Here is a 27056-nt window from a genome sequence, read left to right on the forward strand (position 1 = left end):
TTTAATTTGAAGCCTCCATCAAATAATCCAGTTAAAATATCTCACTGCACAAGGACTTGAATTTTAATACACAATATTGCTCTAAATGTATGATGCCATGATAATTAAATGTAATAGAAGCAGGCTTACAAAGTAATATGTCTGCTGTTTTCTATCATTCTTGGTTCATGATAATAAGCAAGGTTAATTTTCCAGTGTTAATGCAAATCAGTTCAAATAGTTAAACACTGGAGAAACCATTGGGAGCAAAGTCATATAAATTGTACAATTACTCACAGCTCCAATAGCAGATTTATGGGAAGCATATTAATAGCGAGTCTGGATGAATGTAAAATTTAATGCGCAAGTGATGGAGCGTTAAAGAGCAGATTCTTTAACTGATAGCTATTTTTATGCAGAATGAGAAGAGGTGAGCAATTCTGATTGCTCTCTCTATTTTACTCACATCCCTTCGACAAATGGCCAACTATGGGAAAGAAAGATGGAATCACAGTCTTATGCCCATGCACTGGGAGTTTTCTGATCCAACTGGTGCTACAATTAAGATAGATTTCCAAAGAAAAATGTTTTTAAAAATCCCATCTTATTTATGCCAAATCTGAACAATTATTTTCATATTGCTGTCACATTGAGTTGAGTGCAGTTTGTGAAGATGGATACATTCCCTTCAACTGCTAGAGATGAACTGAAACTCAACAACCCACTTGCAACTAACCTGAGAATGTACACTGCCAGCCTTAGGCAGACAACCCAGACTTAGCTGAATTCACAGAGGAGGTCTGGGGATTACTCGTTAGATTGCAGGGCTTGAATAGCACAGCCCCTGGAGGAAAGCCTCTCAACCAGCTTCATGTATTATCAGGCCGCCATCTGAAACCTTACACAAATGTTTGACCCATTTCAGTGTCATAAATTCAATGACACCGTAAGAAACAAAATTTCAACTGGAGAGGAGCTAATCTACCAGATAAATGGGAAACTATGAGACCCAGACACCAACATTCTACAACCAAGGACACTAACCTCAGTACCACTGTCCTCTTCCAGTCCAATAATCTGAACTGAGGCTCTAATTGTACTTGGTCAGCCCTATTAAGCAGACCACATCTTTCGTGTGCCTGAGACCACACTCCTGATACAGATATTCACTCTACTCTGAGGTCCTTCATGGTAAGACAATTCTACGTGGATTCAGCAAACGATTCAAGAATATTCTCAAAGCTTGTTTGATAAAGTATTACATCTCCATCAACTCCCTGCACATGATAGCTCAAAATTAAGGAGGAACATCACATTTCAAGCATAAATTGAACAAGGAACACAAAGTACTAGACTAGCTACTTGCCTCTCCAGCAAGGACCCCGTGCTCCACCTGTGGCTGAGTCTGCAAGCCCCAACCAGACTGGAGGATAGTCAGCCTTGATCTCAAAGAACTGCCTGCAAATCGATCCACATTCAATAGAAGTTAAATACAATAAAACTCCTGGATTCCAGCACTTATTGGGATTGGTAGATGCCGGATAAGTGAATTTTATGGTTACTTGAGCTTGCATGTTGAATGATTGGCAAACTAATGATGAGGCGCATCAATTTTAAACCTGTAAATTTTACCTATTTATTACCTGCAATTTTTTTTGCCACTTCCTTGAACTCTGGATAACAGAGGGTTAACTGTTCTCTTTACATTCAGAAAATGGTTCAATAGCCTACAATTACAATCTTCAAGGCATTTCACCAAGTAAAATGGCACACGTAAAACTCAAGCCAAATAACAATATTTAAAGAGGATAAAAATCTTGGTTGACAAAATGGTGTCTAAAGCAGTGTTGAAAGGAATTTCGAAATGGAAAGCTTAGTAAGGAAACTAGGAAATGTGGGAAATGTAGTAGAACCAAAGGTTTAATGCAGAGGTTGTAGTTGTAGTACTGATGAAAAGCTGGGATGAGCATATGAAAACACAAAAAATACAAGGAGAAGAATGTTAAATTTGTGGCCTTGGAGATTAGGGAATTAAGGTATGTTCAACAGCTGTCAGGCTCTTGAACCTCCATGTACTATCCTAACCATAACATTGCAGTACTTCAAATATCTGTCTGCACGACTGACAAACCACATTTGTTGCACTACTGACCAAATGTGAATATTTTTTTCCTTCTGTGTTAATTATACGTAAATTGTTGTTAGTGTATTTTAAGTATAAAATGGGAAGCTGCAGCAAGGAAGACTTTTAGTGCATACTCTTTCGTTTTTCATAGGAATAATTAGGTACACATGGTGTTGGAGTGTAATTAGTGGCAACAGAGTTTAAAATTTGAATGACAGAACACTACAGCACAGAAACAGACCCCTTCAGCCCTTCTAGTCAGTGCCAAACCATTTCTTTTGCCTAGTTCCACTGACCTGAACCCAGTCCATATCTTTGCCATACATGTACCAGCCCAAATTGTTCTTAAATGTTAAAACTGAGCCCGCATTTACCACCTCAACTTGTTTCACACTCTCACCACGACTTATGTGAAGAAGGATCCCCTCACGTGCCCCCTAAACTTTTCTCCTTTCACCCTTAACCCATGTCCTCTAGCTTTATCTCACCCATCCTCAGTGGAAAAAAGCCTACCTACATTTTCTTTGTCTATAACCCTCACAATTTTAAATACATCAATTAAACCTCCCCTTATTCTTCTACACTCCAGGGAATAAAGTCCTAACTTGTTTAACCTTTCCCTGTAACTCAGTCTTGGCAACATCCAAGTAAATCTTCTCTACACTCTTTCCATCTTATTGATATATTTCCTGTAGTGAAGTGACCAAAACTGCATGCAATACTTAAAATCATGTTCATCCTTTCTTGGTTTGTGCTTCCAAAATGCAACACCTCACACTTGCTGCATTAAATTCCAACTGCCATTTTTCAGACCATTTTTCCAACTGGTCCAGATCCCTCTGCAAGCTTTGAAAACCTTCTTCGCCATCCACAGTGCCTCCAATCTTAGTGTCATCTGCAAACCTGCTGATCCAATTTACCATATTATCATTTAGATCATTGATATAGATGACAAACAGCAATGGTTCCAGCATTGATCCCTGAGGCACACCTCTAATCACAGGCCTCCAGTCTGAGAAGCAATCATCCACCATACTTTCTGGCTTCTCCTGCCCAGCCACTGTCGAATCTAGTTCACTAATTCACCATAAATACCTAGCGTCTGAAGCTTCCTGACTAACCTTCAAAGTGGGACCTTGTCAAAGGCCTTACAAAAATGGTTTGGCAAAGACTAGAAGGGCCAAAGGGGTCTGTTTTTCTGCTGTACTGTTCTATGATTCAATTATTGTGTTCTACATATTTCAAACTTTGTTGTCCATATAGACCACATCCATAGCCTTTCCTTCATCAACTTTCCTGGTAATCTCTCGGAAAACTCTAAGATTGGTTAAACATGACCTACCACACACAAAACCATGTTGACTATCCCTAATTTGTCCATGGCTATCCAAATGATTGCATATCCGATCTCTTGGAACACTTTCAAATAATTTACTCACTACTGATGTCAGGCTCACCAGCCTACAATTTCCTGGGTTAATTTTGGAACCTTTTTTAAACAATGGAACAATGTAAGCTAGCCTCCAAACCTCTGGCACCAGACATGTAGCTAAGGACATTTTAAATATTTCTGCCAGAGCCCCTGCAATGTCTACACTAGCATCCCACAAGGTCCGAAGAAATATCCTGTCAGGTCCTGGGGATTTACCACCCTTATTTGCTTTAAGATAGTAAGCATTTCCTCCTCTTTAATCTGTATAGGTTCCATGACCTCACTGCTTCCCATGACTCTGTGCCTGTTTCCTGAGTGAATACTGATGAAAATAAACCATTTAAGGTCTCCCCCATTGCTTTTGGCTCCGCACGAAGCTGACCACTCTGATCTTCAAGGGGATCAATTTTGACCTTTTGCTCTTAATGTACCTATAGAAACCCTTAGGATTTTCATTAACATTGTCTACAAAAGCAACCTCATGTGTCCTTTTAGCCTTCCTGATTTCTTCCTTGAGGTTTTATACACCTCAAGTGCTCCATGTTGCCTATATCTGCTGTACCCCTCTCTCTTCTTCCAAACCAGATCCCCAATATCCCTTGAAAACCAAAGTTCCCTATGCCTGCTAACTTTGCCTTTAATCCTGATAGGAACATACAAACTCTGTACTCTCAAAATTTCAACTTTGAAGGTCCTCTATTTACATCACACATCCTTGCCTGAAAACAACTTATCCTAACCCATGCATTCTAGATCCTTTCTCATTTCCTCACAATTGGCCTTTCTCCAATTTAGAATCTCAACCAGAGGCCCAGATCAATCCTTCTCTATAATTAATTTGAAACAAATGGCATTATGATCACTGGACCCAAATGTTCCCCTACACATACTTGTCCTGTCCTGCCTCATTTCCTAATAGGAGATCCAGTATTATACTCTCTCTAGTTGATACCTCTATATATTGATCTAGAAAACTTTCCTGAGCATATTTGACAAACTCAAAGCCATCCAGTCCTTTTACAGTATGGGAGTCCCAGTCAATATGTGGAAAGTTAAAATCTTCTACTATCACAAACTTAAGTTTCCTGCAGCTGTCTACTATCTCTCTACAGATATTCTCTTGCAATTCTCTGACTATTGGGCAATCTATAATACAACCCCTTGAGTGTGGTCTTACCTCCCCTATTCCTTAGCTCCACCATATAGCCTGAGCATCGTTGTGATAATTTCCCTGATGAGCAATGACACTCCTCCCCCTTTCATCCACCACGCCGCCCCACCCCCACCCCATTCTATCACATCTAAAGCAACAGAAGCCCGGAATATTGGGCTGCCAGTCTTGCCCTTCCTGCAAGCAAGTTTCACTAATGGCCACAATGTCATAATTCAACATGTCAACCCATGCTCCAAGCTTGTCTGTCTTTCCTACAATACTCCTTGAATTGAAATAGATGCACTTTAGAAAACTTCCACCATAACCCAATCACTTCTAACATTACATGAAATTTAGGCATCATCTTTTTCCTCCTCCACCCTGGTTCCATCACCCTGCAAATCTAGTTTAAACCCAGCAGAGCAGCACTAGCAAACCTTCCCGTAAGGATATTAATCCTCTTCCAGTTCAGATGCAAACCATCCGGTCAGAACAAGTCCCACAGAGAGCCCAAGGATCCAGAACCCTGAACCCTCCTCCCTCCTGCACCATGTCTTTAGCCACATGTAAAGCTACTGTATCCTCCTATTTCTAACCTCATTATCACGTGGCAAGGGTAGCAATCCTGAGGTCACTGCTTTGGAGGTCTTGTCCTTCAACCTAGCGTTTAACTCCTGTAGAGCGCATCAAAAGAACCAAAGACTTGTTGATCCATACCAAGGCTTTTATTAACTAAAAGACTGGAGCATATCACATGTAGGTCGACCAGTCTGGAATGACCTGGTCTGGCTAGGAGCAATCCTTTAAGACCTGCCAGTAAGTGTGGCTACACTCTCAGCCAATCACAGTCATCCTACACTAGAATCTGTACATATACACATTGGTGATAGAATCTGTACTATCACAACTCCCTGAACTCTCCTTGGAGGACCTCCTCATCTTTCCCACCAACATCATTGGTTCCCTATATGGACCATGACATCTGTCTACTCACCCTCCCTCCTGAGAATGTCGTGAACTTGATCTGAGATATCTTGGACCCTGGCAACAGGGAGGCAACATACCATCTGGGATACTTGATCTCTTCTATAGAACTTCTTATCTGTCCCCCTAACTATGGAACTCCCTATCACTACAGCTCGCCTTTTTTCCTCCTTTCCTTTCTTAGCCACAGGAGCAAATTCCATGCCTGGCACAGACAGGTCATTAGCTTACAGGGTGAGGTGGATGAAACTCCGGTAACAATACTTCTCACCACTTCAAGATCACTCTTCCCTGGGTGATACAAGCTATATGTTTGGAAGGAAATAAGAAAGAAGCCTTTTGCTGAATTTCTCCAGTGCATCCTGCAGCATGAAGAAGTAGAAGAGGAAGTGAATGCTTGGGATGGTTCATAAGAAATAGAAGCAAGAGTAGGCCATCCGGCCCATCAAGCCTACACCACCCCATTCAATGAGATCTTGGCTGTTCTAATGATAGTTGGATGGTAAGTGGGCAGCCAAACAAATAGATTTTTTTGCTCTGAATGTTACTGAACCAAGCCAAGAATATTCTAGCACACCGCTCACCTGTGCCTTGTAGAGGGTGAAAGACTTTGGATAATCAGGAGATAAATCAGAAAATACCCGGTTTCAATCAGTTCTCACAGTGAAGGTATCTCTAAAGATGTTAAAGTTACATTTATTGTAACGAATATAATGCTGATAGTGTTAATTATAAAGTGGAAATGTTCAAGGGGTTTCTTAACGTGATGCCATCAAAGCTGGCAGTAGCAGTTGTAGCCACAGGTACATTGAATTTATTTCAAGTGATCAACATAAATACATACTCATATTTATCTTGACCTGGATCCACACCTTCATTAATTGACCAGCGCCAGTGGGCTGATATCGCCTCCAACCGTGCATCTTGGTGCCTCACAGTTCGGCGGGCAGCAACCTCCTTTGAAGAAGACCGCAGAGCCCACCTCACTGACAAAAGACAAAGGAGGAAAAACCCAACACCCAACCCCAACCAACCAATTTTCCCTTGCAACCGCTGCAACCGTGCCTGCCTGTCCCGCATCGGACTTGTCAGTCACCAACGAGGCTGCATCAGACGGTGGACATAGCCCTCCATAAATCTTCGTCCGCAAAGCCAAGTCAAAGAAAGAATTTCAAGTGATCAACATAAATACATACTCTCATTTATCTTGACCTGGATCCACACCTTCATTATCTGTGTCACTGGGTAAAGTCCATTGCGGTCGAGGAGTTAACATCTGTGGAAAGGGTTTATCTTAAGTTAAAATACATCTTAGAATCTATGCACAAGTTAATAGTAAAGTTAAGTAACACTGTGACAGCTTTTCACTTTAATTGCATAGAAAGACTCTGGCCATACAACATTTATTTGACCAATTCAAAACTGTAAAACAAACACAACAGAATAATTTATAACATACATGCTATAAATACTGAGTTTACTTTTGGTCCAAATATAGCAATGATATTTTCAAAAAACTCTTGAGAGGAAGAACATTTATATTATACCTATCAAATTTTTAATATGACCCAAAAATATAACAATTCTCTAATTACTTATAAAATACAAAGATTCTGCTCTGGTAATGAAATAAATATTAGTTCATATTTCAAAAGTGTTGCTGAAGATAATTCTCCCATCTTTAAGATTTTATATCATAAACCTTTCTCATCTCTCAGGTTATCGTCAGTCTAATCCTTTGACAATGCATTACTTCAGTACAGCAATGATTAAACAACACAGGTTATATGATCAAGTTTCTGAAACTATTACAAAAGACTAAGAGCAAATAGGGTGCTAAAACTGACTCACATTAATGGAGTAATGGCCAGAGGACTGATGAGGCCAGGGCAGTGAATGTTTTATATACCTATATATGAACATTAGCAAGATGTTTGTCAAGGTCCACATAACAGGTTAATCTGGAGGTTTATTGGAATCAAAGGGATTCAAAATTGACTCAGTGGAGGGAGTGAGAGGGTAGCGGTGGGGGTATGATTTTCTGTGACTAGTGATGTGGTTGCATGGTTCACTTTTGTTTATCTATATTAATGATTGGATGGCACCTTAGTCACATGATTCATACATTTGCAGATGACCATAAAATTGTTGATGTAGTGGTCAGCAAGGAAGGATATCTAGATTTATAACCGGATCTTGATGAATTAGGAATGTGGGGCAAAGAGTGGCAAATGAAAATTTAGCCCTGACAAATGGGAAGTGTTGCTTATTAGAAAATCAAACCAGAGCAGGACACATATGGTGAATGGTAGGACCCTGGTGAGTGCCACAGAATAGAGAAACCTAGGTGATTGTTCCCTGAAAGTAGCATCTCAGGCAAATGAAGTGGTAAAGAACGTATTTGGCATGCTAGCCTTCATTGGGTGGGGTTTTGTGTACAAAGGTTGGGACCTCCTGATTCAGATGTAGAATGCAATGGTGAGATTACACAAACAAAATTCTGGTTGCCTGGCTAATGGAAGAATGTGAAAAGGCTGCAGAGGAGATTCACCAGTATGTTTCTAGGACCAAGAACTTGGGTTTTTGGGTGAGAATAGATAGGCAGGGTCTTTATTCCTTACAGCATAAGAAGCTCAGTGGCGATATGGCAGAGATTTATTAAATCATGAAGGTTAAGGATAAAGTGAATGGTCACAGTCTTTGTCCCAGGATAGTTGATCTTATAAATAGAAGGCATAGGTTTAGACCACTTTAAGGATGATCTGTATCTGGAATAAGCCACCAGAGGAAATTGTAGATGTGGGCTTAATTTTGACATTGAAACGATATTTGGACAGAGATACGGATTGGAAGGATTATGGGTCTAATGCTGGCAAATGGGGCTAGCCTTGAACACCAACCCAGTAGACGGAGACGAGTCAGGCTGAAAGACTCAGACTCTAATACTCCATATTGTAACATCAACATCATGATAATACAAGATTTGTAAATCTTCAAATGAAAACTTTCATCACTTCAGAGACATTGAGGGACTACACAAATGACAAAAACATTTTCTATTTGATCAATAAATAACCCTGTATCCACAGTGCCCTCCAGAATGTTTTTAAAAATAGGTTGGAGCAAGCATACAGGTGATTTTTGGAGTTTGAGCAGGTGACCCATTTTAAACAGCCATATAAGTGAGGAACCATGTAGCAGAGTGGTCATTGTTGGAGTGGTAAGGCTTTGGCTTAACAGGCTTCGGCGAGAATGGGCAAGAAACGAGGGTTATAGTGGGTGAGTATATTGTTCAACACTTATTAGTGTTAATAAATTAGGCAGTATTACCGTAGGGTTAGTGCTCTGGGTTGAGTGTCAGATGTGGGGTCTCTGGGAGACTTTGAGCTCCCTGATGCCCACATCTACACCAGGTACACTGAGGTACAGCTCCTCAGAGATCGGTTTAAGGAAATGGAGCTGCAGCTTGATGACCTACAGCTCATTAGGGAGAGTGAGGAAGTGTTAGATTGGAATATGTAGAGAACACCTCTGTGGCCATTCCCCTTAGCAAGAAGGAAGAGGGTGAACAACCAGAAGTCTTGGTACATATTGGCACCAATGACATAGGTAAGATGTCAGGAGGTCCCAAAGAGGGAACAGGGTGATTAGGAAGAAAGCTGAGAAGAAAGTCCTTCAGGGTGGTAGTCTCAGGATACTACCTGTGCTACGCGCTAGTGAGGGCAAAAATAGTGATATCAGGCAGATAAATGTGTGGCTGAGAAACTGGTGCAGGAAGCAGGGCTTCAGATTCTGAGATCATTTGGGATCTCTTTTGGGGATGGTATGACCTATACAAAAAGGATGAACCCAAAGGGGACCAATATCCTGTTGGGCAGGTTTAATATACCGTATTTGATGGCACATAAGACCCCCCTTTTTCCCCCCCAAAAAAATCACCCCAAGCCATCCCCCCCCCACCAGGTCTTAAACACATTGACATTTTGGTGCCGCCATTTTGGACACCAAAGTACAAAAGTAGTGGAGGCTTTCATCTGCAAGATGGCGACAGGAGGAAAGCACTCAAGTTACACTATTGAATACAAACTAAAAGTTGTAATGTATGCTAAGGAGCAGGTAATAGAGCAGCAGTTAAAGATTTTGGAGTGCTGCCTACAGCAAAAATGATATGTGCATGAAGAAAGCAAGAAAAATAGCAAGGAGGCTACTAAAAGGGTAAATGTAACCTTCGTTGGCCACAACTTGAGAAGTTAAAAAAAATGGGTGATAAATGAAAGAGAATCAGGGAAATGCATTTCTACCAAGATGATAATGAAAGAGAAGATCAAAAACATAAGGATTTTACTGGAACAGAAGGTTGGTGTTACCGGTTCATGACACAGCACGGTCTATCAATGCATACAAAAACATCCATTGCACGGAAAATGCCAGCGGATTGTGAAGACAAAATATTAGACTTTCATAAGTTTGTAATAAATGCACCAAAACAAACTTGTTTTGAACTGAGCCAAATAGAGAACATGGATGAAGTTCCAGTAACATTCAATATACCGTTCAATAAAACAAAGGAGCTAAAACAGTCATAGTTAAAACCACTGGTCATGAAAAGACACACTACATAGTAGTTCTAGCCTGTTGTACTGATGGCACAAAACCACCATCATTTGTAATATTTAAAAGACTCACCTCAAAGAAAAAAAATACCACATGGTTTGTTAGCTCATGTTCATCCAAAAGGTTGGATTGTCAAAGCTGGAATCAAATTATGGTTGCAGAAAATATGGCGAAGGCGTCCCTGTGGACTCTTAAAAAAACCCTGCACTTCTGGTTTGGGATCAGTTCAGGGCACACAGAACTGAAGGCATTAAAAAAAAGGAACGTGAACTGAAAACCCAGATGGCTGTGATTCCTGGTGGTCTGACAAGCCGACTGGAGCCTTTAGATGTGAGTGTAAACAAGCCGTTTAAAAATAGCATGAGGGAACGTTGGAACAAATGGATGGAAGAAAAGGACCATGCACTAACACAGACAGGAAAAGTGAAGCACCCCACCATGACACAGGTGTGTGAGTGGGTGAAGATTTCTTGGGAAACAATATGAGCTGGAATTATATTTAAGGCTTTTAAGAAGTGTGGAATTAGTAATGTCCTTGAAGGCACTGAGGACAAACATTATTTGATGATAGTGATACCAGGAGTTATTGATACTGAGTATTGATATTGCTGATTAATATTCAGTCCGTGAGGATAATTAAAGTCTTCCTTACAGAACATTGATGTTTTATTATGTTTTTGATTATGATATCTACTTTTTAAATGTTCTCTTAAAGGGTTTCTCTTGTTAATTACAGCAGTATTATTATTAGAACGAGTTTTACTGTTGTCCTAGTTGCATGTTCTGTCCAAGTTTTACCCATAAATACACTAAAATGAATTTTTCCCACTAAAATGTGTGTGAGGGGTGGGTAGTGGGTGGATATCCTTATATTCCAGTGGGCCCCATATGCCGTTAAATATGGTTCTGGCTTATATTAATTTAGCAGGGGGGGGTGGGAACCTGAATGCTAGGGCTGAAGAAGGGGAAACGGCAGTAAAATGAAGACAGTGTGAAGCAAGGATGACAGGCAGGTGACAAGACAATGTATTAGCCGGAGGGATGACAGAAACACGGTGTATTCAAAAACTGGTCTCAAGGTGTTATACTTAAATGCACGCAGTAGAAACAAGGTGGATGATATTGCTGTACGGCTACAGCTTGGAGGGTATGATGCTGTTGCCGTTGCTGAGTCATGGCTAAAAAATGGATGTCATTGGGAGCTGAATGTCCAAGGATAGGCATCATGGAGGGAGAGGAGGAGCCATGGCTTTGTTGGTAAGCAAAAACATTAAATCATTGGAACAAAGGGGCATAGAATCAGAAGAGATAGCATCCTGTGGCTAAGGAATGATAACGAGTAAAGGACACTAATATATACAGGCACCCAAGCAGCAGCTGGGATGTGGATTACAAAATACAACTGGAAATAAATAAGGCATGACAGAAGGACAGTGTTACAATAATTATGGGGGATTTTAACATGAAAGTAGATTGGGAAAGTCAGGTCAGTACAAGATCTCAGGAGAGAGTTTGTGGGATGCCTACAGGATGGTTTTTTTGAGCAGCTGTTGATGAGCTCACCAGGGGATTGGCTGTTTTGGATTAGGTGCTGTGTAATGAACCACAGGCAATTAGATATCTTAGGAGGCAGTGATCACAATATCTTTGAGTTCACTTTGAAATTTGAAAAGGAAAGGCTAAAGTCTGGTGTCGCATTTCAGTGGAGTAAAGGAAATTACAGTTGCATAAGAGAGGAACTGGCAAAAGTCGACTGGAAAAACACACTAATGGGGAAGACAGAAAGGCAATTATAGACCTATTTGCCTAAAGTCAGTGCTTGGGAAACCGTGGGAGTCAATTGTCAAGGATGAGGTTATGAAATACCTGGAGAAGCATGGAAAAAAAACCCAAGTCAGTATTGTTTCCTTAAAGGAAAATAATGCCTGACAAGCCTATTGCCATTTTCTGAAGAGATCACAAGTAGGACAGACAGGGGAGATACAGGGGATGTTGTGTATTTGGACTTTCAAAAGGCCTTCGACAAGGTGTCACACATAAGGCTGCTAAACAAGATGAATGTCCATGGAATTACAGGAAAGGTACTAGCATGAATAGCACATTGACTGATCACCAGGAATCAGAAAGTAGGAATAAAGGGATTCTATTTTGGTTGGTGTTATGGCTGCTTCTTTTTAAATGATATATAAATGATTTGGATGTGGAATAGATGACTTGGTGTCTTAAATTTGCAGATGATGCCCAAATAGGTGGTATGGGTGACGGTGCTGAGGATACCAAAAGGCTGCAGAGAGACTTGGATAGATGAGGCGAATGGCCAAAGAGGTGGCAGATGAAATATTACATTGGGAAGTGGACTGGTTATACAGTCTGGTGGAAGGAATAGACGGGCAGACTATTATTTAGATGGGGAGAAAATTCAAAATTCCAAGGTGCAAGGAGACTTGGGAGTCCTCATGCAAGATTCTCCAAAGGTTGACTTCCAGTAAAGAAGGTGAATGCAATGTTGGCATTCATTTCTAGAGGGATAGCATACAAGAGCAGGGATCTAATGTTGAGACTCTATAAAGCATAATGGATTAGCTCATGATTGGAATGGCAGAGCAGACTTGATAGGCCCATGGGCCTACTTCTGCTCCTATATCTTGTGATCTTGTGTTAATGTTTTGGAAAAAGACACTTTTTTTCCTTTATTTGCCCCTGTGCTCCACGGTTTTAAATTTGCAACCAAACAACTCTCATGTGATTAAAGTGCACTTTAATTTCAAATATTATGGAGGGCACTGTACTTTAAAAATCAACTTATTTGTAAGAGACTCATAAATGTTTCTTGAATTTTATTGCACATAATCAATATTACTTCGAAAATATTTGTCATTTTGATTTCTTGGAGGTTTTATTCAGTTAATTATCTGCCCAAATAAATTTATTTCTATTTACCAATAGAGATAAAAGGATGTATAGATCTTCCTGCTAATTCTTTCTTTTAAAAATATTTTTATTGTATATATAAGCATAAATACATAATTGACAATCAAAAAATAATTCATTGTATAGAAATAAGCATGAACAAAAAAGCCAATGAAAAAAGTAGATAAAACAACATCAATAATTACTTATACCTCCAAAACATTTAATTGAAATGATCTATGCAACTTGTATAAAATAAAGGAAAAAAAGAAAATAAAAAAAAAACAAAAACTAAATCTAATCTATCCCTTTCCTTTAATCAAGGTTACCTTGTAAATTATTATTTTTTTAAAAATCAATAATGTGGAACCACTGGCGACTCCACAGAGAACAGGTCATCGGAACATACAATAATTTTTAATTCTCCTAATTATAAAAAAAATTCTAAGAATGGGCCCCACAATTTCATAAATTGAAACTTTCTATCTTTAATATTATATCTAATTTTCTCTAAACTTAAATAGGACATTACATCATTATAACCACTGTGTAAGGGATGAGTCATCTTTCCATTTCAATAAAATTGCTCGTCTGGCTATCAATATAGTAGAAGCTAAAACATTTTCCTGAAATGCCAATACAAGATTATCTGAATCATGAGAAAAGCCAAACAAAGCAATTAACATGAAAGGTTTCAAATTAATCTTAAGAATCATTGATAAAGTTTGGAAAATGTCTTTAAAAAATATGTCCAAAAAATATGGATCAGAGAAGCTTCAAAAATTTTACATTTCTTACATAATATCTGCCAAAAACAAGATAATTTAAGTTTGGACATGAGTTCTGATAATTCTAACACATCCATAGCATCCAAAAATAAGGCAAACTATATACAATAGAGATTTAATGGCTTTGTAGATTTGTACCTGGACAGTTTTTATATGGATTTAAACTGTCCAAGCCATCTGACTAAACGTCTTCTACTTTTCTGCCAAATGTAAAAGTCTATTACAACCCAAGAGACAGCGCACTCCACACCTTTGATGGTTCAAAGAATGCACACATCTTCCACAGTCTATAACAATTCAACAGTACATCCCTAACATTTCTTGAATATGTTAAAACATTGGTACCAAATTTCCAAATCTTAAAAATCTGAGGTAAAAGATAATAAGAAAAGTGAGAGCTTTGTTCCAAAGCAAGCTGAATTGATACGAAGGAAAATGAGCAATATTTCACAGCCCACCATTGCATTCTGTCGACTTACTAACCAAGTTCACCAAATATATTAAAATAAATGTTCAAATTAATAAACATAACCAAGTTCAAAATACAAAATACTATTTTAGAATTTGTCATAACAGAAGGAAGCATTTAATGGTTAATATAATATGTGTACGACTATTAACTATTAGCAGACTTGCTTTTATAACCTATAAAAATCACATTACCCTTGTTTCATCAGCTGTGGCCATTGCAACATCCTACCAATGTAAATTACAACAATAAAACAGAAGGAACCCCTTAGAGAGACAAGTGGGGTGGCAGGAGGGCATTAAAACTGATAGTTGCACAAGACATGCTGCCTGACCTGCTGAGTTCCTCCAGCATCTTGTGTGTAGGCTCAATGTCATTTGACATGAGACTATTGCACATTGCACCCAATTTTATTTTTTTATTAAAGCCCCAAACAATTATCCCTCTGTGATAAAGTGTTTAAGTAGATTATCATCAATACCAGAAGGTAGCAGAGTGCTCTTTACACTTGAAAATGTTCCTTCCAAAAACAAATATTTCCCATTGGTGTGAATTTGCTACCTTGATTCCACTGCAAGTTCAAGGTAGATAGGAACTTAAAAAAACACTGTAGCATAGGCTTTAGATTTAGATGTAGCAGAATTAGATGCAAGATTCTTTTCCAAAACAAGGACCATGATTTAGACAAGAGTAATGAGAGTTTATTATTATTTACAAAAGTACAATGTTCAGGTATACCAAAATTCTTACTTGCTGCAACCAAATCAGTATGTAAAATACAGCACCTACAATAGTAAACATTAAATTACCACAATATTGCCACAGCAGAAAAAAGGATAATAGATAAATATTCACTGTTGCAGTTAGTGCAAGAAAACAAAGCAAGTTTCAATAATTTCAGACAAACCTTTTGGAATTCTGGACTAGTTTATGCTTACAGTAGTATGGGAAGCTTCCAGAACCGAGCTCCTGTTGGATAAGAACTGTCTTGAACCAGGAGGCACTGAACCTAAGGCTTCTGTACATTCTGCCTGAAGGTAGTTGCAGGAGGCAGTTGTGACCAGAACGATGGACTCTATTATGACACTGGCTACCTTCTTGAGGCAATGCCTCATAACGATGACTGGACAGCTACTAGGTTTGCTACTTTCTCCAGACTTCTATGTTCCTGGGCACTCAATTTACCAAACCAGCCTGAGATACAACCAGTCAATACACTTTCCACAGTGCCCTGCAGAAGTCTGATTTAGTATTCAACAATGCACCAAATCTCCTGAGACTTTTTAGAAAGTAGAGATATTGATGTAGCTTCTTATTAGTTGATTTGATGTGCCGATTCTAGGAGGTCTTCCAAAACGTTGACCCCCAAGAAATTGAAAGAACTAACTCTGTCCACCACTGTTCCATCAATGAAGCCAGATATGTGATCCCTTAGCTTCCTCTTCCTAACGTATAACAAGCTCCTTTGTCTTGCTGATGTTGACAGCAAGACTGTTGCTATGGCACCATGTGATCAGATTCTTAATCTCCATTGTATATTCTAACTTATTATTATCCATTATTCAGCCAACAACAGTGGAGTTCTCAATGAATTTATAGATTCATCAGAGCTGAACTTGGCTACACAATACTTGCATAGGGCAAAGAGCAGGGGAGCATGCATGCAGCCTTGAAGTGCCCCTGTGCTGATGGACACTGAGAATGTATCTGATCGCAGGTTTTTGGGTAGCTTGGTGCATGCACAGCATCCACAGGATTCGCTCATCTTGTTATTTCCCTCTTTGATCCCTATATCATTAATAATCTGAGAGAATATTTGTACAAATCAATATGATTAAGACACATAGATGGGTGAGTGCTATAAAATGCTGGAATTTCTGCATAAGTCATTCAATGTTTGAATAAACTGATTAATATTCAAGTTGAAACCCTTTCAAGGAATCTTTCTCTCGACTTTTACTGCCCTTTACTTCCTGTGAATGTTGCGTGAGGTGCTTAGTTTCTCCAGCACTTTTATGTACTGACTGAGTGACATGTTTAACTCAGGACTGCTGACCTTTAGAAACTTTGTATTAGACAAACATAAACACCCTATTGGATATTAATTAGAAGAAATAACTGAAGGTGCAACCAAACAGGTATGTAAATTTGGATGAACTCTTCAGAGGGTTGCTGCAAATGGCATAACTGATCTCTAAAAAGAAAAACTTGGTGCTATTTAAACTTTAAATGTACATCAGAGATGCTGCTAAAAATAGGTTAGATTTTTACTCCATAGATAGTAGTCAACTTTCTCTGCCAGCATCCCACTGTTATCATTTGAAGGCCTTGCGAACATATTCAGTTGTCTAAAATACATTGCCGGTGCTCGCTTCGGCAGCACATATACTAAAATTGGAACAATACAGAGAAGATTACCATGGCCCCTGCACAAGGATGACACCCAAATTCGTGAAGCGTTCCATATTTTTTAAAAAAATGTATTTTAAAAAATTTTTAAATACATTGCCACAGTTTTAAACATAATAATCTTTATTTTAATGAACTATTTCTACTTGAAAAAAGCAAATCAACCTCATGACAGGAATATTTAATATTCACTGTGATGAAGGCAAATGAATATTAATTAATTCATATCTAAGCTTTCCTTTCATCCAGATATATTGATGTTCACTCACATTGAATGGAAAAGGTGACCCTATTCTGTCCTGCCTAAACTACTCCAGATGATGGAATGGAATTGCATTTTCTTTAGTCTTACTGGGAATAATTCCACTCAATATTTCTCAAAGTCTGAGGGAGAAAAAAAAAACACACCATCAATACAGCTGCAGATGCTAGGAGAAGCAATAGGATTTACGATTATTGTTGTGAATCAGATTATTCTGTAGTCATGGTTGATGGCTACAAAAATGGCTCTTGGCCAGTAAATACACAGTTTACTCAGTAATGTTCAAAATTTGGAGTGGGAATTCTCACCATAATTGACTGCTTAGTGTACAGTCCATTAATACAGGCTGTAGCATGGCGGAACATGGATTAGTTTGAGGAAAAATTGCACAGGTTAATTAGTCAAGAGTAGAAAAAGAATAAAACAACTAGGGCATCAAAATTGTTTTCAACGATCAGTTTTTAATACAGTGCTCTTATTTATGCCAACTGCATCTATTTGAAACAGAAAGAAGAAAATTTGATTTCTATTTAATGGACAGTGTACATTACAGAATTGGTGCTAAAACGCAAGGACTGACCTTAGGACTTCCCTGTTCCTCAGCTATCTCAATCATTATTTTCTTTGGGAGAGAGGTTGGGGTGGGGATTGAAGCATCTACATGACTAAGAAGGGAGCTTCATGAATGCACATAAATCAGAGTTCAATTATGCCCAGAGCAAACATTAGCCAACTAAACTCCTGATGTGATGCTTGGTCAAAACAGATGGACGTCTATCTGACAAAATGGCAGGATATTCTGGATCCCACAGTAGTGGGTGAGTATCAAATAACAATGAGACAGAATACAAGAGATTGGTTGTCATGTGGTATGGTGGCAAGATAACAATCCCTTTCTCAATGCCAATAAGATGAAGATGATCATTGACTTAAGGAGAGGGGACATCTATGTTAGGAGAACAGGGCATTGGATTACAATAAAAAGATCAATAAGCTCCAAGCAAGTAAAATAGTATTTTTCACTCAGGAGCCTGATGGCTGCAGGGAAGAAACTGCGTTTGTCTGTTGGTGTGTGACCATGTCTGGGATCTGATGGGTCCTTCAGTAAATTGGCTGCCTTTCCGAGGCAGCAAGAGATGTGAATGGAGCTCATGGTGGAGAGAAAGGTCTGATATATTTTGAGCTGCGTTCACTATCCCATACTACGTTGTGATTCATTCAACCAGTATGCTTTTGATGGCACACTATTAGAAGTTGTTGGGGGTCGGGGGAGGGGATGCCAAACTTCCTTAGTCTTCTAAAAAAGTAGATGTGTTGCACTGTTTCCTTGACCATCATGTGAATCTGTTTGTCCCAGATCAAATCATTGGAGATACTTATTCCTGAGATTTTAAAGCTATCTACTCTTCGCATTTCAGTGTGATCATTATGGACGGAGGTGAGGACATAGATACTTCTCCTTTGTCTTATTGGCATTAAGAGGTTGTTAACTTGACATCATGCCATTACATTTTCAATCTCTTTCTCTTATCATTATTTGATAATTGACAAATTACTATGATGTCATAGGAAAATTTGAGAATGAGGTTGGAATGGTGTTTGGCTGTACAGTGGGTGTTGAGGGAATATAGTGGAGGATTGAGCACAATTCCTTGAGGAGCCCTGATGTTGAGTGCGATCAAGGAAGAGATATTGTTATTCATTTTTAATCAATGTTAGACAGGAAAATCAAGGATACAGTTGTACAGAGAGGTCCTGAAACCCAGATCCTAAAGTCTGGGAAGAGTTTGCCAGGGCAGTAGCTTATGAACACTTTAACATAGGTGTCCTTGGTAGCTTAGTTTTCCAGAGCAGAGTTGAATGCTTGGAAGGTGGCATCTGCTGTGGATCTGTTTGGCCGGTAGGCAAATTGAAGTGGGTTGAGGCTGGCTGGTAGGCCTCCCAAAGTTCTACATGATGGTGGGTGTCAAAGCCGCCAGTTGATAGTAATTTAGGTCCATTATTATGCTTCAGTATAGGTATGATGGCTTTCTTGAAGCTGGGATTAGCCTATTGACAGGGACAGATTAATGTCTGTGAATACGCCCATCTCAGTGATCAGTACAAGCTCTCAGGATGCATCCTGAAACTCCATCTGGGCCAGTCATTTTCCATGAGTTCACCTACCGGAAGACAACCCTGACTTCAGCAGCAGTCCAAGGGTGTGACATTGCTTGCAGTAGTCGATACTGTTATCATCTTCCCACTGCTCCTTGTTAAAAGTGAGCATAGAGCATATTTAACTCATCAGGGTATTCTGCTCAGCTTTGCTTTCTACTTTGAGATAGCATCCATGCTCTGCCATAATTTCCACATGTCCATGATGTCCTCTTGGGTCTGAAGCTTGGTGTGGGTACTGTCTCTTGGCTTCTGTGATGGCCACGTGAAGATTATACTTGGGTTTCGCCTGGAGGGGCAGGTCTTCTGGCTGAAATGCCTAACCTGGACTTCAGCAGTGAGTCAATTTCCTGGTTCATCCCTGGTTTCCGATTAAGTAGTACTTTTATTGTCATTTTGTTACTCAGTCTTCTACACACTTACTGATAAAGGTAGTGATGGTGGCATTGAGGACCAATCTACTGACTCAAAGCATTCACTTAGGAATTTATCTGTATCCTCAAGCCATCATTAAATGATTTTTCACCTCTGGACCCTCCCTCCTCATGATCCGCTTGAATGCAGGAAGCATCAGCACCACCCGATGAGCTGACTTGCTGAAGTGTGGAGCGGATAGAACTGCAGGCATTCTTTATAGATGTGGAGCAGTGCTCCTGGATGTTGGGACTACTCCTTATCTCAATCTACTTATCTCGTTCTATTCCTTACTTATTATTAAGGTGTTGGATTATATATATTCCAAGGTATATTTTGGATTTGAAATATTTTAAGTGATGATAAAATGCCTCTAAACTAATTTAAAATTCTACTTCTTACACTGTCTACCTCAGATGTATTGTTTATCCAAAATGGCTAGCCTAATTGCTATATGATCCAGATGCAAAGTTACAGTGCTGCCCTGACAGGGTTAACATACCAAAAAAGTCTCTACATGTAATTAAAAACAGGCACTGATACAGCTCAAACCTTACCAAGGATATTACATCTGAATGCTTTTCTCCATACAAATCAGTACATACGTTTCTGTTTTAAACAAATTCACAAAGTTATGCCCACATCAAATATTGTGTGAGAAGGTCACTTGTGAATGAAACATGAAGCCCTGCTGGAAGCAATAACGTGAAGAATAGAGGTTAGAGTTGGTTCTGATCTCTTTAAAACTAAGAAATAAAGAGCAGCCCACTGCTAAAATCAAAATTAAATCAGCAACTTACATAATGGATGAATTGAAACAGGATCAGCAAATGCAATCTTACCTGGAAAGGATGGAATTACACTTCTACCATACACGGCACAAGGAACAGAAGGGTCTGATTGCAGTGGACTTTCTTCTATAACCTTCTATATGATAAATTACTTCATTTTGTGAAACATATATTCACAAACATATAAATGATCTTTATGCCACAAACATTTATTAGTTTGATATAAGATAAATGTAAATTCTTAAGACTTGAAGTTATATTTCTGTTTTTTATTAAATCCAATTTGTGCCAAACTGCTGACTGGGGATAATTATTAATGATCTGACAGGCATACTTGAAGTGGTTTGCACATCTGTATTCCTTTTGAAATAGAAACACAAAAGCAGATTTTTTTTTTCCTGTGCATTCTGCAAAAACACTGATTTACAAGATCCATTTTAATAGACACATTTTAGCAAGTATCAATCTTTAATGTGAAAAAAATGTCATACTATTTTTCAAAATGTATTCAGACAGAAATAGATGCAGATTTACCACATGTAGCAGAAAGCTCAGTCTAGAGCAGTGGTTTTCAACCTTTTTCTTCCCTCTCACATACTACCTTAAGTAATCCCTATGCCTTAGGTGCTCTGTGATTAGTAAGGGATTACTCAAGGTAGTATGCGAGTGGAGGCAAAAGGTTGAGAACCACTGCTCGAGACCCAATTGTTACTGAAATGTTTTGCTTGAGAAAAAATTGTCTTTGCCCCATTTCCTTTGGAGTTATAAAACCGCACACACAACGAGTCCATTAGATAGGATTTAAACCATGGTTCTCGACTTTTTTTTAAACCACTCGCCTACCACGTAGGGATTACTTAAGGTTTATCGTGATTAGGTGTGGCTGGAACAATTTCCTAATAACTTGGTTTGAAGTATTTTTATGTATATTTTACGAGCAGCAAGGAGGAATTTAAATACAAAAGGTGAGAAATTTAAACTAAACTTGGAGGTCCGCAAGCTCAGTTTCAAAGCCATATCCTCACAAATGTAAACACCACCTTCTTCCATTCCCATGACAGAGGCTGACCCCTTTATCACCTTCTGCTGTCTACTTATTTAAATCCACAACCACGCCTTTTAACCTTAAGACTTGCACATTTCAAAATTCTTCTGTTGACTTCCTGCTTGACAAGCTCCACAACCCAACTTCAGCTAAAACGTTCCTGGACATGCCACAACTCACTCATAATGCTGTTCAACCATATGAGCATAAAATCTCACCATGAAAGGCAAGGCATCATACCTGACAATTTGGTTCCTGTCAAGTCCTTTTATCCTTTAATTTGGCTGCCACTCAACCATGCAATGACCTCAGCTATGAAGATATTCAACAACTGGGCATTCACAATTCTCAGCTGAAAAGAGCTCCAAAGATTCATAACCTTCTGAATTAATACATTTGCCCTCACGTCAATCCAAAATCTCCAGTTCCTTATCCTGATGCAATGCTCTTTTGATCTTGACCTGTGGTCAACTTTTTCTTTCCATTCACATGCCACCTTAAGTAATCCCGATGCCATCGGTGCTCGGTGATTAGTAAGGGATTACTTAAGGTGGTACAAGGACTGCCTAAAGAAATCTCGGTGCCTGCCACATTGACCACCGCCAGTGGGCTGATATCGCCTCCAACCGTGCATCTTGGCGCCTCACAGTCCGGCGGGCAGCAACCTCCTTTGAAGAAGACCGCAGAGCCCACCTCACTGACAAAAGACAAAGGAGGAAAAACCCAACACCCAACCCCAACCCACCAATTTTCCCTTGCAACCGCTGCAACCGTGTCTGCCTGTCCCGCATCGGACTTGTCAGCCACTAACAAGCCTGCAGCTGACGTGGACATTACCCCTCCATAAATCTTCGTCCGCGAAGCCAAGCCAAAGCGAAGAAGACTTAAGGTAGTATGGGAGTGGGGAAAAAAAGATTGAGATTCACTGCGTTAGACCCAATTGTTACTGAATTATTTTGCTTGAGAAAAATTGTCATTGGCCCATTTCCTTGGAGTTATGAAACCGTGCACCTAATGAGTCAATTAGGTAAATTCAAACAGTGACTTTCACACTTTTTCTTTCCACTCCCAAACCACCTTAAGTAATCCCTTACTAATTACAGAGTACTCATGGCATAGGGACTACTTAAGGTGGTATGGGAGTGAAAAGAAAAAGGTTGAAAACCACTGATCTAAACTCTCTAACTAGTGAAAAAAAAAACTCAGCATCAACATTATCAATGAAAGATTCGATCTCTCATCCTTCCGAACTTCATCGATTTAGACCCATTCTACTCCAGCTATATGCCAAGGTTAATCAGTATAACTGTCTCGCATTCAAGGGGAGTATAAAGATCAAACTACACACAATAATCCAGATGTGACCTCTTCATAGCCCTGCAAAAATACAATGGAATATCCCATTTAATTTAAAAATTAGTGATACTTGCCTTTCCTGCCCATGAACCCTTGCCACTCAAATATACGCAAGTGATCAATTAACCTACTAACCCTATATGTCTTTGGAATGTGGGAGGAATCGAGAGCACCAGGAGAACACACAAACTCTTTACAGGCAGTGGAGGATTTAGACCCATATTGCTGGTACCATAATAGTGTTGTGCTAATTTTGTTACATCTGTACATTCTATTTATATATACGAAAATAAGATCACATTGAACACATGTTGCATCCAAGGACATTACGTCTCATTACCAGAAAGAGGAGTCACCCAAATTTGTGTACTTAGGTCATTAAGTCATGATGTTTTCATTATGACATCTATCAAACTAGGCTTAATGGCTTTTGCCATTCATGATTACCATTTTATTTTATGAAGAAAAATACCAACTTCCCTCCAGACATCTGAAACAATTGCGATGATGTGATAACTGCATTCAGGTTTCAGTTTATTATCATCCTATTGTATACAACCTGACAAAAAAAGTGTTCTCCAGCTCTCGGTGCAGAAATAATGCACACACACAATCAGACGTAACACACATACAGACAAGCGTTACATATGCAGTATGTTATACATATATAAAATTAAATGTTGTTTACTAAATCGTAGAATCTTCAAGGGTTAGTTCAGTCATTCAGCATTCTAATTGCCCGTGGGAAGAATTTGTTTCTCAGCCTGGTTCTGGCTTTGATATTCCTGTATCTCTTTCCTGACTAGAGTAGCTGAAAGATGCTGTGTGTGGGGTGATATGGGGCCTCAATGATTTTGTACACCATCTTCGCACAACAATCCCAGTATTCCAAGATAGTGGACTCCAAGAAACTTAAATGTTCTTTACTCTTTCCACTACTGAGTTATCGATGTATAGTGCAGGGTGGTCATTCCTGGTCCTTGTTAAGTCCATGATCATATCCTTTGTCTTGTCCACATTGAGAGTCAGGTTGTTATTCTCACACCATATCACGAGAATTTTCATCACTTCTCTGTAGTGCGACTCACCGTTGTTGCTGATGAGGCCAAATACTATTGTGTCTTCTGCAAACTTAATGACTCTTGTGTAGCTGGATCTGGTGTTACATCTGTGGGTCAGGAGTGGGCTGAGCTCACAATCCTGAGGTATTCTAGAGCTCTGCATTACGGTGCTTGACATTTTTCTGCTGACCTGACAGCCTGTCGTCTTTCTGTTAGGAAGTCCAGAATCCACTTACAGAGAGGGGTGTTAAGTCCCCATGAGAACAGCTTCTCCGCCAGCCTCTGGGGAACAATCAATCATATTAAAGCTGAGTTGAAGTCAATGAACAGCAATGTGGCATATGAGGCATCTTTCTCTAGGTGGTTCAGGGTGGAGTGAGGGACAAGTTATAGCATCCTCAACAGAATGATTTCAACTATAGGTGAATAGAAATGTGCCCAGTGTCTCTAGGAGGGGTGCTTTGATGTGTTCCATCACCAGATGCTCAAAGCATTTCATAATGGTGGAGGTTAGTGAACAAAAGGAATACAAAGATCAATAAGATGAACATATGAATAAAGAGACCAGAGAGGCTAAAATCTGGAGCCAAAAAATCTGCTGGAGGAATTCATCAAGTTGAGCAGCATCTAATGTGGGGTAAGGAAGTGTCAACATCTCGGATCAAAATCTTGCATCAGGATTCACTTCAAAAAAAAGGAAAATTTAAGATTAAAAAATTGTAAATGTTTGTTTTCACAGAGACTAAATTTCATATGGAGAGTAACTGACAGAGAATAATTTGAAAAGGTAAGAAAAATGGTTGCTATTGTACTGCTGGTGCAGGGAATATATGAATAATTATAAATGTGCTCTGAGTCCCCTGGTTTCAAGACTGAAAGTTCCATATTTCACCAATCTTGCCTCAGAGCTAAAACCATGGAGAGTTGAACTTACTTTTGAGACAAAGCATTTGGTGTTGAATGGCTTTCTTTTTACCTTATCTTAGCTTTTTTTAAAATCCAAAACCATACATGGAGAATACATATGGCATATATTTACTGTTTCTATATTTAACATTTTATAATCCTGATGCAGGGTCTCAACTCAAAATTTGAACAATTTCTTGCAGCACACAGATGCTGCTCAACCCATTGGTTTGTTTTTACTGCATATGAACAAAGGCCAAAAACAAAGTTCAATTTAATTTTTATGAAGTATGCTGTTGTTCTGCATGTTCCAAATGAAAATCAACATGAAGATTGTATTTTTAAAATATGGTTGAGTTCCTTTATAACGTTTCTTCTTTTGATTAACTCTAAAGCTCAAAACAGAACTACACATGGAAGCTTTTATCAAAATCTCTCTCAAACATAAATTAGTTTTTGGCAACATTTAAATTAATTATTTTGAAGAGAAGCACATTTACTTTGCTTCCATTTTTCACTCCTTTAATCACTTGTAATCAAGTACCATATTAATCTATTTATTCTCACCTCAGAAAAATAGCTCCTTTGTGAAATATTTCCAGCAATTACTCCAGCCTGACTTATTGGAGAACTAAGGGGTCTTCCAGCTTGGCTGGTAAATGTTGCCAGTTTGTTCTTTGGATTACTGAAGGTTTCATCTTTAGTCACAGGGATGTTAGAAAGTGGTCTTTGAAGTAATGGACTGTTCAGGGTTGTAGGCCTGCTTCCTTGAACTGATGATGCTCGAGGCCTCTCGTGCTGACTGTTTGCAGCCTCTGATGAACTATTTTGGATATTAGAACTCTGCAATAATTTGTTTCCTTGGAGCTGTGGAAAATCGTTTCCATTAAGACTTAATGGTGTTTGAGGTCTAGAATCTTGGCCCATTAATATCTGCGACGGACTTCCATGGTAACTTGAAATGCTTAATCGACTTTGAATATTGGAACTCCTTTGCATTTCAGATTCAATTGTTAGCACTTTTGCAACATGATCCTTGTCACGTTCTGTAATAAGAGCAGATTTTTTAAATTTAGTCTTGGCTCCAAACACCTGACGAGTAAATGAACATTTCAATTGTATGATAACATGGTGATTTCCCCCCCCCCCCCCCCCCAGTTGACAAAGACTGCGATGGAAGATGAACAAAATAGATATAGGGAAAAGTCATTACAAGAAAAAAATAAGTGTTTTAAAATTTATGAAATTTAATTAGTATTGATTTTAAAAAATCATGGTTCAGAAAGTAGAAACTATTAAAGCTGCTTTTTAATGTTCTCATGGTTTCTTTTTGGCTTCTAATGGCACTCTTTAAGATAATGTGAAATTAATAAAAAGTCATAATCACCTCTGTCTCTCAAAGAGCATGTGGTATTAGCTTGGACAAGGGACAGTTGTTTCAGTCTGTTGACTGAAAAATTGGGCTATCTGATCACAAAGTGCCACATCATCAGTAACTATGAACTCTATGAACAAAGCACCGAGAAATAACTCCCTTTTTCTTTTCATAAATAAATGCCAGTTTCTTCATGGAAAGATGATAAGAAAGTGTTATTAAATAGATGGTATAGAGAGATGTGAAATTGTATATCTTTGGAAAAAATTACATATAGTTTAAGGAACTGAGTTGAAAACTTTTTATAGTATTTGGAAACCATATATGGATTTTATGAATAATTTTCCATCCACCTCTTCTACCTTATCCACTCCTCTTAATCTGTAATTTTAATAATAATTAACTATTGTATATTAAATGGTAGACATTTTCTTCTTCTTAATTTTGGGTGAGAGGGGGTTGGGGAGAAAAATATGAAAGCATTTTTTGTATAATTGGATATGGATATTTGATTAATATTTTATTATTTTTTTTCCTGTAATGGTACAAATAATTAAATAAAAAATTCGAGAAAAAAATGCTAGTTACACAGTGACTCAGAAATTATTTGGTCAAACTAACAAAAAATAAGTAATTAAATGCATGGCTTTAAGAAAGATACCTGCCTCAACATTTATCAATACATATTAAACACCAAAAAGGAGCACAAGGAAAATCAACTGAAAAAGTTAGTTATGATTTAGAAGAGGTACATGCAGTAACCTCCTTTGAAGAAGACAAAAGACAAAGGAGGAAAAACCCAGCACCCAACCCCAACCAACCCATT

General features: G+C 38.8%; 1 protein-coding gene and 1 non-coding gene across 18 annotated transcripts in view; one reads left to right on the forward strand and one right to left on the reverse strand.

Annotated features, from left to right (window-relative positions):
- The window catches only part of c2h8orf34 (chromosome 2 C8orf34 homolog), a 286943-nt gene that overhangs the window by 18745 nt on the left and 241142 nt on the right, over nucleotides 1-27056 (reverse strand). For 7 of the 17 annotated variants that reach the window (XM_069921310.1, XM_069921305.1, XM_069921304.1 and 4 more), the window contains 2 exons: nucleotides 25423-25901; nucleotides 20771-24231 (listed from right to left, as the gene is read on the reverse strand). In XM_069921310.1, the coding sequence (XP_069777411.1) occupies nucleotides 24112-24231; nucleotides 25423-25901 (599 nt within the window). In that variant the 3' untranslated portion in view covers nucleotides 20771-24111. The other 10 variants (XM_069921306.1, XM_069921307.1, XM_069921318.1 and 7 more) reach the window with 8 other exon arrangements.
- On the forward strand, nucleotides 16819-16925 carry LOC138755950 (U6 spliceosomal RNA). The gene has a single exon (XR_011352648.1). It is a non-coding gene; the product is annotated as a U6 spliceosomal RNA (small nuclear RNA).

Source organism: Narcine bancroftii, chromosome 2 (genome assembly GCF_036971445.1).
Source record: "Narcine bancroftii isolate sNarBan1 chromosome 2, sNarBan1.hap1, whole genome shotgun sequence".
Lineage (NCBI taxonomy): Eukaryota > Metazoa > Chordata > Chondrichthyes > Torpediniformes > Narcinidae > Narcine > Narcine bancroftii.